This window comes from Carettochelys insculpta, chromosome 1 (assembly GCF_033958435.1).
Source record: "Carettochelys insculpta isolate YL-2023 chromosome 1, ASM3395843v1, whole genome shotgun sequence".
Lineage (NCBI taxonomy): Eukaryota > Metazoa > Chordata > Testudines > Carettochelyidae > Carettochelys > Carettochelys insculpta.
Genome location: NC_134137.1, coordinates 203,973,973 through 203,986,012, shown reverse-complemented (window position 1 = coordinate 203,986,012; position 12,040 = coordinate 203,973,973). Strand labels below are relative to the sequence as shown.

General features: G+C 48.3%; 1 protein-coding gene across 1 annotated transcript in view; it reads left to right on the top strand.

Annotated features, from left to right (window-relative positions):
- PTGFRN (prostaglandin F2 receptor inhibitor) overlaps positions 1-12,040 on the top strand; it is a 116,882-nt gene that overhangs the window by 92,802 nt on the left and 12,040 nt on the right. Inside the window, exon 7 of the mRNA XM_074998001.1 lies at positions 725-832. Coding sequence (XP_074854102.1) covers positions 725-832 — 108 coding nt within the window. The remainder of the gene's footprint in view (positions 1-724; positions 833-12,040) is intronic.

Genomic DNA, 12,040 nt, shown 5'->3' with positions numbered 1-12,040 from the left:
ATTTAGTCTTCTGACCACAAAGGAGGTACAGTACTAGTAACGTAACCTATGTGAAGTACCATAACTCTGTCATTAATCTTGCACCATGGATTTGGCACTTATCAAAAGTGTGTGGTGTGTATCACCATAATAGCTGAGCACTTCACCACACCTCTCTGAATAGCCAAATTATAACCATTGTCCAGCTGGAGGAATTCAAACACAGATGTTTTAACTTGCTAGGATCATGAAAGAAGTAGTGTGTGGTCATGTGGCATTATAATAAAAATTGTGTTCTAAGAGGTGAGCTGGTCTTTTGTCTGCTCCTAATAGAAATGTCCACCTCACACCTCTGTGCAATCAAAGCAGAAGAGGGTCAAGAATCAACAGGTGAAGGACACCAAATTCACTTCTAGACCTCACAGGGCCTCGTCCAGGGCCAGTGGGAGGCATATTGGAAGAGAACAGTGTGGGGTAATTTCCTACAGCCATATTGTACTACTTCTGCGAATCAATAGAGGACTTCAGAGCTGGTAATTGGCAACTTCCACCAGCATGAAATTCAGTGTCCTAAAAAATGTGCAAGTGGGCCCATAAATTTGGAAGCACAGGCAATATATTCGTCATTTAAGGTAAAAGTGCTTCACAAACTAACCTAGATGGTTTCAAGCACTTGTTAAAAGCTTTTGGGTAGCACAACAAAGGACTCTTGAATGAATAATGGGATTAAATTGCTATTTTTTAGGTCCCGTGTTTAATGTCTCAGTGCATTCGGACAACCCAACGGTTTACCAGGGTGAGCTGGCAGATCTGCTCTGCGTTGTCACCATCGAAGGAGTGGCACTTGATCCAGGTACCCCACTAAGTTTCATTTTGTTTTTGTTTTTTGGAAGTAACTCGATTACCTTTGCTGTACTGTACAACACTAGCAATTGGGATACTGTCTGAATGCTTCTAGAAATCAAGAAACACCACAAACGCCCATGGTACCAGTCAAAGCAAGGGCGGCTGTAGAAGACACAGGCGAAAGGGTTATATGTGTGTATGTGTAAAACAAACTGGTATGTTTTCATTTCATATGCTGATGAAGAGGTGTCCTCCTCACAGTTCTGTTTGCTCTGACACTGGTGCTGGAGGCCTCAGCAGTGAGCCAAAGGGTTGAATGGGCTGTGTGCCTAGTCACCCTTAGACTCTACATTAGATACACCCTTAGACTCTACATTACCTCGGAAGATTGACCCGCTCAGGATCGATCTTATGGGGTGTGCAAAACAACCCCTGAACTCCTCGTGAGCAGCAAGGATTAAGGAAGGTTGATGGGAGGCATGAAAGTCGATGGCTGAAAAGTTAATTTTAGCTACGCAATTGGTGTAACTAAAATGGTGTATCAGAGGTCGGCTATTATGTCTAGTATAGACATAACCTCAGTTAGGAATGAGGTGTGTTGGCTGGGCAGTGAGGGAAAAACTGTACCTTCTTTGGAAAGCCATGTGTTGGCGTAGCAGTGTTTGCCCAACAGTAAACTTTTGTCTTGTTTTTACAAATTGAAAATTTAGCCAAGGTGATAAAAATCCTTTCTTCTTACTGATCTCTTTAGTGATAAGCCCACTTCTCATTCTGGAGCCTTTCTATAAAGTACCAAGAAATAACATTGCACTCTGCCCCTTAATAGCATGGCGGGATGTTTGCTGAATGCAAATTTTGAAAGGCAGCAAGTTTCAAAGAAGCACCCAAAATTCATATGCTTACTTGGCAGTAGTTTGGTTGAGCTGGTTAGAGGCAAAATATACTGTGAAAGTAGCTGTGAATTATTTATTTCTGCTTGGAGAACGCAAAGCTTAAAAACCAAAAACAAACAAGCAAACAAAAAATTCAGCCTTAGTATATTTTTGGTGAAGATTTAGCTTCAGTTTCTTTTCTCTTTAATTTGTTTTCTAAATTGGTACGTGATACCTATGATTTCTGTAAGCACGATGCTCCTCCAAAAATGGAAAATAAATCTCTGTACTAAAAATAAAGCTCCTGTCCTAATGAAGCTAGGAACATGACATACCAAGACATAGTCAAGACCAGGGGAGGGCAGTAAGCAGTCTAGGGGCCACATGTGGCTCACCAGGGTCTGCCACTGGTGGGCTAGCAGACACTTTTTTTATCCAAGAATCTGCAGGTACAGCCACTCGCAGATCCCAGTAGCCGTAGTTTACCACTCACATCGGCCAGAACAGCAAACTGAGGCCAATGGGACCGGTTAAGTGGCCATACATGTGGACACTCGTGTCAGTAAAAAGTCTGGAAGCCCTCCAGGGGCTTGGCAGATCTTTGCTTCCTCAGTTCCTTAAGTCTGTAACAGCTGGACACCGAGGTCCTTATTCAGCTTGTACAGTGGATGTGCACAACAGGGAATAGCTAAGTCTGGAATTGTGACAGGTGTCCAAGTGACTTAGTCAGTAGTCCGTGCACACGTCCTTTACCCAGATTTGGGATTCAAACTAGCCCCATCTGTGTCCTCATGAAGAAGACCTGGGCCTTTCAGACATTCTTAAGAAACTGGCACCTTTCCAGCCCCCCGATGAACTTGTGCAAGGGAGTCTGATGTCACTTTGGCCTGTAGGTGGCCTGTCCTGTCTTTAGTGAGGCATTTCTCCATATTGCAAAATGTAATTCATACCTGGAATTAGTAACCCCATAGTAGCAGAGAGGTCAAAGAAATGAATAGACTGTGGAAAATGAACTTCCCCTAGTGGGACAGTAACAGAGAGGTAGCCATGTTAGTTTGTACTCCAACAAAACAAGTCCCCTAGTGGGGGCTCCCCCGACCTTAGAATGGACACACAAAACTGGGGAAAGCTTGAAATAACTAAATACATAAAGCAAGAGTTGAGGTGCTTTTTGGGTTGATGAGGGGGAAGGTTCTGTGTCTCCTTGAGATAACTGGAGAATGTAATGCAGGTCTTCCTCTTCCCTCACGTGCTACAGCTACGCTAGCGAGTTTTGTCAACAAGTCTCCGGGAGTGTCCACACACAACATGCATTTTTTTTGACAGTTTGTTGTCAAAACTCAGCACTTTTGCCGACAACATTCTGCTTCTCCGCCATGAGGCATAAAGCTGCTGCCTACACATTCTGACAACAAAAAAGCTGTGTGGATGCTCCGGGGGACCCTCTGTCGACAGACATGGCTTCCAGTTCACTGGGCAGCCCTGTTTGGTGAGCTTCTGGTTGGCCGTTCTGTCGAGTGCGTGTCCAGGAAGTCTGGCCACTCTCTGTCAACAGAACAGATTGCTCTTTTGAGGCACTTTTGTGTGTGGACGTGATCTGTCGACAGAAGTTTTGCTGGAAGAGCTCCTCCAACAGTAACTTCTCTCGAGATATTGCTGTAGTTTACATGTAGCCATGGTGGGGGAAGTTTAAATGAAAGCAAAACTGATATCGCTACTCTGCCAGCTGTCCGTTTAACATGCACAGACAGGTGGCATCACCACTGGCCCAGCCTGTATTTTCTGGGATATCATAAGGCATCAGGTATCCATATTAAATACTTCGTGTTTTGGTCTCTGATTTTCCAGAATTGTTCATTCTAGGTTCTCTCTCAAGAGCACAGAAGGGCTAATGGATGTCAAAGGATCTTTTTATTTTTAAAGGAAGCAGCTGCACTGTTGAGGGCATTAAGCCCAGATTTCTGCTGAACTGTTTTTATTTCAGCTTTGCAGCTCTCCTTCCTAAGTGTATTATTCTAATCAATGTTTATATTTCATGGGATAGGTTAGGGAAACGTCAGAGATGATCTATTCACACAGTCCTGAATTTTCATAGCCACCTGTGTAAAGTGCTTACAGGAAGATTTTGAAATATTTACTGTGCTGAGAGAAGCCAGTGTCTTTTTCTTTATCTGTCAACCTATCCCCCTTCTGTTACACCTACGATCAATTAGTGTGCTTACAATAGTGCCGGTTCTAGGTCAGACTTATGTGGGGCGTGTAACTTTCCTTACCTAGCTGAACGTTTATCCATCATTAAAGTCACTTTTGGATGTGCCCCTTGCTGCTCTGCTCAGGTTGCAGCACCATTCCGAGAAGAGCTGCTGTTGCTACCTGGAGCCCCCGAATGGAGTGTGCATTATGGAGGGCTGGGACCTTGGAACATCTGTCCTTCTAGCGTCTTCATCTGGGAGCGCCATTCGCTTAGTTTAACGTCTGTGATAGTTGTGCTGAACTCCAAGGAAAGACCATTTTGTTTTACTGCTTTGAGTAAGGTAGTGCCTCTGGTGCCCCCATGGCAGAGTCGAGTCTCTTCTATTAGCTCTGTAAGAATTCTCATTCTAACAGTTAACCAATGTCTCCCAAATGACCCTTTCACAGGCCTGTATTCTCAGGTACTTGAGAGTATTATGGTTTCTCTTTGAAAGGGTAGTTTTTATGTGCTTCAGACATACCCACTGAATGCCCTGGAGAATTAACAAAGCCAGCTTGTTTACCCTGTCTTGAAGTGGTACTCTCAGCTCTCTCTCGGAAGCGCTATTCAATCTAATTTAAATGTAGTAAACAAAAAGAGGTTTTAAAATTGTGACCCAGCACAATCACAAGATGCTAAAAGAGCTCCTGTTCTGTCGAGTGGAAGTGGATGGTGTCTAGTGGCTGGGCTGGAAATAGGATTCACTGTCTTGTGACCTGACTGGCCAGGAAAGTAACTAAAACCCAGACAGCTTAGTCCTGTGCGTCAAATTGGAATATGCATAAAGATGTGCCTTACATGTTGATAATTCTAGGCAGCCTAGTGGGAGAAAGCAGGACACCCCCACATCAGTCGACATGCAGAGAGGACCTGAGAGTTTCAACTCCCAAAGAGATAAGCAGCTCCCTGGATTTGTCACAGGTGCTATATTTCTCCTTGAGAATTTCCCAGGGAGCATTTAACCTCTCTTTTCTCGGTGCCTGATATTGACTAATATAAGACTGTATGGTAGATGTGGAAAGAATGGCAGTGAATTTGTGGTGATGGTTATCTGTTCCAGTGATCCAAAAATGGAGACTTTTTTTGTCCCTCAGTTAAAATTGATAGTATGAACAACTGACACAGAGGTGAGGAAAAGATTTTCTTGCTTTTGGAGATGCCAGTGTATAACTAAATGTTTCAGTTAAAGAGCATATTTATCAGATCTTGAGAGCAGCTGACATATTTGCCGCTAATCTTTAGAGAACAAATTCATGTCCTGCTGTTGTCAAATTGCCCAATATTTTGTAAACGTGAAAAATCACACAACTCAGGAATAAAGCAAATGACTTTTTGGCACACAGCCCCTGCACAGGATATAGCAACAAAGAAACCTCTCAGGCAGTCAAACGCTCCCTCAGATTCTCTTTGTGTGTCAGTACTGAATCACTAATTGCGCACTGTGTGTAGTGATTAATAAGATATGTTGGCATAATACTATTATGGCACGGTGTAATTACAAATGATAGATTTGGCATTCTCAAAATGACGGCAAGATCTTGTAACTTTCAACTAATTATTTCGGCATGAAGCAAGAAGAGAACCTCATCTTACCCGTGTATTTTTAAACAGAAAACAATTCTTCAAAGGTATGAACTTGCCTGAGATATTGAAAGGACTAGTTTGTTTAAACCTCATTCTGCATGTGCAACTGTGTGAGACTGGCAGGGGGAGGCAGTGGGTCAGAACTGTGTCACCTCTGATGTCATTTATTCCAGAGAACATCCAAGTGTTGTTCTGTTAACCGGATCGAGCTTGCCCTAAGTGCCGTATGTGGAAGGCAGAGCAATGTATGCCTATGTCTTGAGAGATGGGGTGTAGGATGTGCGGATGGGTCACAGTTTCAAAGTCAACCCAGTTTGTTGGAGCTAAAAGTGCTGATGACTGTCTTAATGACCTTTGAAAAGAGGGGGTGGCTCTCAGTCTGGCTTTTTGTGGACTGGTGCCTGTTACTAGATTTGCCTTGTTAGCAGTCTCTGCAGGGGGTCTAGAACTGACTGGGCTGTGAAGATGGAACTCTTCCCCTAGAGGTGATTGGCCTACATGCAGAATGGGAACATTGATGGTGAAGGGAGCAGGCAAGACAGAGGGTGAAATCCTGGCTGTATTGAAACAAATGTTAATTTTCCCCTTGACATCAAGGAAGCCAGGATGTTACCCTGAGTACCTAAAAGTAGCATCTGAAATTACTGGAAGTAACAGTGATTTTTGAGGACTGACTGTCAACAAAAATATGTCAAGGCATAAACTAATCCCCGCGTGGAGCTCAACAGTGTTCCACTTCTACAGACTTGCAAAACATGACGGGGGCTTTTATGAAGTTCTGTGGCATCTTCTGGTATTGACCACTGTTGCACTAACAATAGTGAACTCAGGTTACATCTACGCTACAGAATTAAGTCAAAATAGTAGCTGTTATTTTGGAATAACTTTGCGAGCGTACGCGCTACGCATGCTATTTTGAAATAAATTCGGGTGCGTTATTTTGAAATTGGTAAACCTCATTGTATGAGGAATAATGCCTGTTTCAAAATAGGCGCTGTTAAGAGACAGAGTCGCGCTATTTCTACATAAGCCAAAATGGTGTCCAAAGGCGCAATTTTGAAATAGCCTTGTGTGTCCAGAAATGAAACACATTTTGGCCGCGTTTGCACTAGCAAGTCCTTTTGAAATAATAAAGAGGAGGGCCTCTTTCGTAATATCCCGTGCAGCACCTACACACAAAACACATTCTTTTGAAACTGCTCTTGCACCCCCGTTTGGGGAAGAGCACCCTTTCAAAAGATTCTTGCGAAAGAAAACCTGGAGCTGCTCCGCAGGCTGCTTTTTCAAAAGAGCGGTCCTCCATGGTGCTGATCTGCTGGAGAATGGAGACATTGCTGCCAGCGCAAGGTCTCTGCCTCCAGCCTCGTTTAAAGACACAGGGACCCAGAAACCCCGTGGAAGGGAGCTGAGAGTGTGCTAGCGCTAGAGAGAGCACAAGCCTGCTGCGGCTCTCCCTCCAGCCTTTCCTGCAGCTGCACAAGGCACCCGACCTCTGCGTAGCCAGGAGCCCCAAGGGCCTCCTACAAGCAGTCTGAGAGCTTCCAGGAGCCCAGCAAGGGCTTCAGGAGGGAAAAAAAGCCCCATCGTGGACTGAGGCTGAGCTCAAGGACCTCCTCGGACTGTGAGGGGACAAGGAGGTCCTCCTACACGTGGGTGGCCACTGCTGGAACACCATGGCGTTTGTGCACCTGTCCACCAGCCTAATCTCCCGGGGCACCACAGCCGCACGCCGGACAAGTGCAGTCCAAAGTAAAATAACTGAGGCAGACCTACTGTCACTTCCGGGGTGCGGCCAGCCGCTTGGGGGCAGCGCCCACCACGTGACCCCACTTCGAGGAGCTGGGCTGCCTTATGGGGTGAAGGAGGCAACCCCACTGGTTGTGGTGCTGGATGCCTTTGGGCCGGAACCGGCGCCCGACCTGGAGGCCTAGATGGAGCCAGAGGACCTGCTGGGACCCTCAGGCACCAGCATCCCCCAGCAGATGGAGCAGGACACCAAGCCAGCAAGCAATGCTGCGGTCTTCAGCGACAGGACCCTCATCATCGCCATCCCCTCTGGGTCATCGAGCCAGGCTCCCTCCACCTGGGTCTCCCCCAAGGTCCTGGAGTGACTGCCAGGCAGATACCGAGCATGCTGGAAGTCCTGGTGCATGGGGAGGGTGAGCTTGCCATTGCCATGGCCAACAGCGGACCACTCACAGGCCACCAGCCCCAGTCCAGATGCACCCCGGATGGCTGCACTCCCTGGGCCCCGGAGGGGGCCACGCATGGTACTCAGCACCCACCCCTCTGGACAGCAACACAGGCTGCACACCCAGGGACGGAATGGGTGGAGTGTCAGACTGAATTCAGTGTGTGCCCCATGCCCCCTCCACACCTGGGATCCCACAGGGCCTCCAGGCTATCAGATGGGGGCCTACGGGGGGCACGGCGCAGGACTGATGGGTCATCTCTCTATCCCCTTCTGTCTCCACAGGTCCACCGTCTGGGGGCTGACTGAGCCCTGTACACAGGCAGAGTAGACCCACAGCAGTCGCTGAGGTGGCAGGGGCACCCACCTCCTGCACCCACATGGGGCTGCATCAGAGGCATGCCCCAGAGCCACCAGGAGGAGAAGGCCACCGCCGCCCGCATGGCTGCCCTGCGGGACCAAAACTCCATCCTGTGGGAGTGGCTGGCAATGGAGTGGGAGGCCTGGGATCGGGTGGCAGGCACCCTGGGCAATCTGACCTGGGCTGTGACCACCTGCCTGGCCCAGCCTTCTGCTCCCTTGCCAGCCACTCCTGCAGTCCCCCCCGCAACTCCCCCCAGCCCCTGCTCTTGCTGCCCCCGACCTCGCTGCTCTACTCCCACCCAACCCCCCCAGCTGCCCAGCTGGCACTTGCACTGGCTACGAGCCACTGGGTGGGCCTGGACAAGCTGGCCCACCCCCCTCATCCTGTGCTGTGGTCTGGGTCCCGGTTAGTGATGTGGGTCCCATCCACTGCCCCAAAGCAGTTGGGAGAGCCTAGGTTCGCGAATCCCACAAGGACGATGTCAAGGTCCTCAATGCAGACAACCCAGCAAAGAGGAATGGTGTTTATTGCCCTGACAAACCTGTATGGTGTGGAGGGCGAACGTGCCCGTGAGTGCGTGGTCGGGTGCTCCCTGGCCCTGCACCCCCAGACCCCTCCAGGGCCCCCATCCCTGGTCCCCAAGGGTCCTCCTTGCCCAGGACCTCTGCCTGTGGTGGATGTGACCCAAGCGTAGCTTACCTCCATGAGGAAGGCCCCGGCGGTGGCCTTGTCCACCCTGAGTTTAGTGGCCGACTGACCGATGGCTGTCTGGGGTGGCCAGCTTCCAGATGGCACTGGCTACCCTCTTCTCCAGAGGGAGCACAGGCCACTTCTGGGTGTGCTGGTCCTGGAGGGCTGGGGCAAGCCAGTGAATTAGCTCCAGAAAAGTCTGCTTGGTCATGTGGACGTTCTGGAGCCAGCAGTCATCATCCCAGTCCTCCAGCACAAGCCAGTCCAACCCCTCGGTGCTGGTGGGTTAGCCCGACAGGCACCGGATTGCCTAGGGGAGGAGGTGCGGGCATTGCCTTACAGAGGCAGCGTGCAGGACAGCAGCTGGGTGGCTGGTCCCCTGGTGCTGCTGGAGGACAGCCACAAGCAACATGGCCAGCACACTGACCACAGCCTCAAGGACCTCCCCCTCTGGGAGCTGCTGGGGGTTCATAGGGGTCTCAGCAATGGCTGCACTATGTGCTCAAGGTTTGCCGTGCTGTGTGTAGCAAAGCAGCCCGCAGCTTGTGCAGGGCCAGGGTGCTTGAGGGGCCCTTTAAGAAAGCAGCTGGCCGCGGCCCCTAGAAGGGCGTGTCAGCTCTGAGACCCATCTGCGGTGATTCCCGGCCTGTTCTTTTGAAAGAGTGCCCTGGGGGTGCGTGGACGCTGTGTTTCAAAAGGCCAGACCGGTGTTTTGAAAGAGTGATCTCTGACCTTGATCTGCTTTTTGTGTGTAGATGGGCACTTTGGAACAGCAGTCTTTTGGAAGGTACCTTTTCAAAACGTCACCTTTTGAAATTACGCTGTAGTGTGGACTTAGCCTTTGTGTGTAGCTGTGTTATTTCAAAATAAGATATTGCAAAATAGCTGTTTGAAAATGTTTTATTTTGAAATAACCCTGCGGTGTGTGAATAAAATATTCAGGGATGCCAGTGTCTTTCGGTATGTAGTGTGTCCTTATTGCTGCCTTTTCCTTGTTCTTAGGACATTTTATTTTATCATTTATCTGCTCCTGCTACCTATTTGAGTCCTGCTTTATGGGTACTTCCAGAGCAATTAATCATATTATAAACAGAATTATCCCCTCCAGCAGGAGAGCAAGTAACAGGATTTGAAATGCAATATGTAGCTATTAGACAAGGTAGGTGAGGTAAAATATTTTATTATACAGAGCTTTTCTTTAGATCCTCCCTGAAACATGAAGAGGATGCTGCATAAGCTCAAATACTTCTCTTTCACTAGCAGGATTTGGTCCAATAAAAGATGCTATCTGGCCCACCTTGTCTTTCGCAGCTCATGGCTACAACTCTGTACTTACATAAATGGGTCACCTGCCAGCTGCAGATGAGCTGAAGAGAGACCCCATGCAAGTGTAGGGGAAGGCTGGGTATTGAGATTGAGGCCTGGTCCAGGACTGATGGTGCTGATATCTTGCAAAATGTTAGTGATTTTTTGGCTGGAGCAGATTCAGAATGGGAAAACATTGGCCCTTTCCAGTTTTAGATCTCATGTGGATCCAAATTGCAGAGGCTGACTTGGAGATGGGAATTCAGCAAATTTATACATGTTTTATTCCTCTTCCCCTCCTCCTGCCAACACCCATCTGCATGCAAAATGTTTAAGGATGTGAGCTTCAATTCTGGCCCCATTTATGAGCTTAGTGTATTGGGGAATAGGAGGTGCAGATAACGCACAGAAGCAGCAGACCTGTGTCTAAGTCTGTGTTGTCACTACAGTCACAGCCTTGCTGGCCCCTACAGGTGGAGCCTCTCTCATCCGGCACCCTCAGGACCTGAATGGTGCTGGACAAGAGCATTTGCCGGGTGACGGGAGGTCAATATTGATGGCATGTGCTGATAATTTAGTCAAGAATACTGCTGTGTATTATCTAGCTTGTGACTGATATGTGGCCAGGCTAGCACATCTCAGGATATGGTGATCAAGGAAATGGTGTTTAGACCTCTCTATCTGATCTTCCTGATGTTGTGCGTAGGTCACGTGGAGAATGGTCCGTCCCACCCTGACCATCCCGATGCACAGATTATGAGAATATGTCATTATTTGCTGTCAGATGGGATCCATCGTCAGCAGGGACTTCAGACAAGTTTGCTTAAATCATAATTGTGTGTGGTCTCTTGCTGTAGCAGAGTTCTGCATATTACTCAGATGTAATAGTGCTCATGCTGGCTTTCTAACCACCTCCGCAGTGTGCTGGGGCATTAACAGAGTCTGTTGTAGTGATTAAGCTGCATCTTCAGCTGCCAGCCTAACAGGGTTAAAAGTGCAGCTCTGCTAAATGGATCAATATGATCTTGTAGGAGTGCGGAAACGGACGGTTGTACTGATGGACTCTGACTACCTGTCAACCAGTGTTAGAGGTAGAAGTCTGTACAAAGACACTTGGTAGATTATCTCCATGCAAGTGAGAGGTGTGGAAGGCATAGTCCCTGATGAGACATAACTAAAGTAGAACTGTGGAAGCAGGGAAGGGGATATCATTGCCAGGCTGCAAAGGTGTGTGTTTTGTTTTATGAGCAGTTTTCTAACGTGCCCAATACCGTGCACTGGAGGCCCGCACACTAACTACGGTTAGGAGGCTGTCGTTTTAGAGGAGAGAATTCTGACTTCTCTGCAAGCACGAGGTCAAAGACCTCGTTTGGAAACTGTTGATCGCAAACAAACTTCTAGCCTTCTGCTCCTCAGCCCTTGCGCTTTAGTTTAATCATGTGGGAATTACAGATGTCTTGTCCAGCTTCTCGGCCTGTGTAGCAAAGACTCACGTAGGAAACAGAATTTGAGATTTCAGTTTAAGATAGTGGAGGTGGGGGGAAGACGATAGAAAAATCTCCTCTTGTCCCTCAACAGTTACCTGGCCCATCTCCCAACTATCTAGAATCTTCCTACCGTTGTACCCCACCCCAACTTCACAACACCCTTATCTTCCTAACAAGTACCTGCAAAATGTACCTGTGCTCCCCACGATGCTAAGCCTGTGCTTTGACCACGTGATAACACACACGTGCTGTTTTCTACTAGAACACCTGCGTGAAGCCTTCCCAGTCTCCCCAGCTCTCCTATCCCCCTGCAGTACCTAGGGATGTTAACGGTTAACCGGCAAGTCTCACCCGAAATGGATGAGGCGTTAGCCGTTAGAGGTAACCAGTGAGGGCTGGAGCAGCCCCCTGCCCACCCTGGGCAGGAAGCTGCACCAGTTCTGCAGGACGTGCCACTGGTGGGGGGGCGCCCGCCTGACCAGAGCAGCT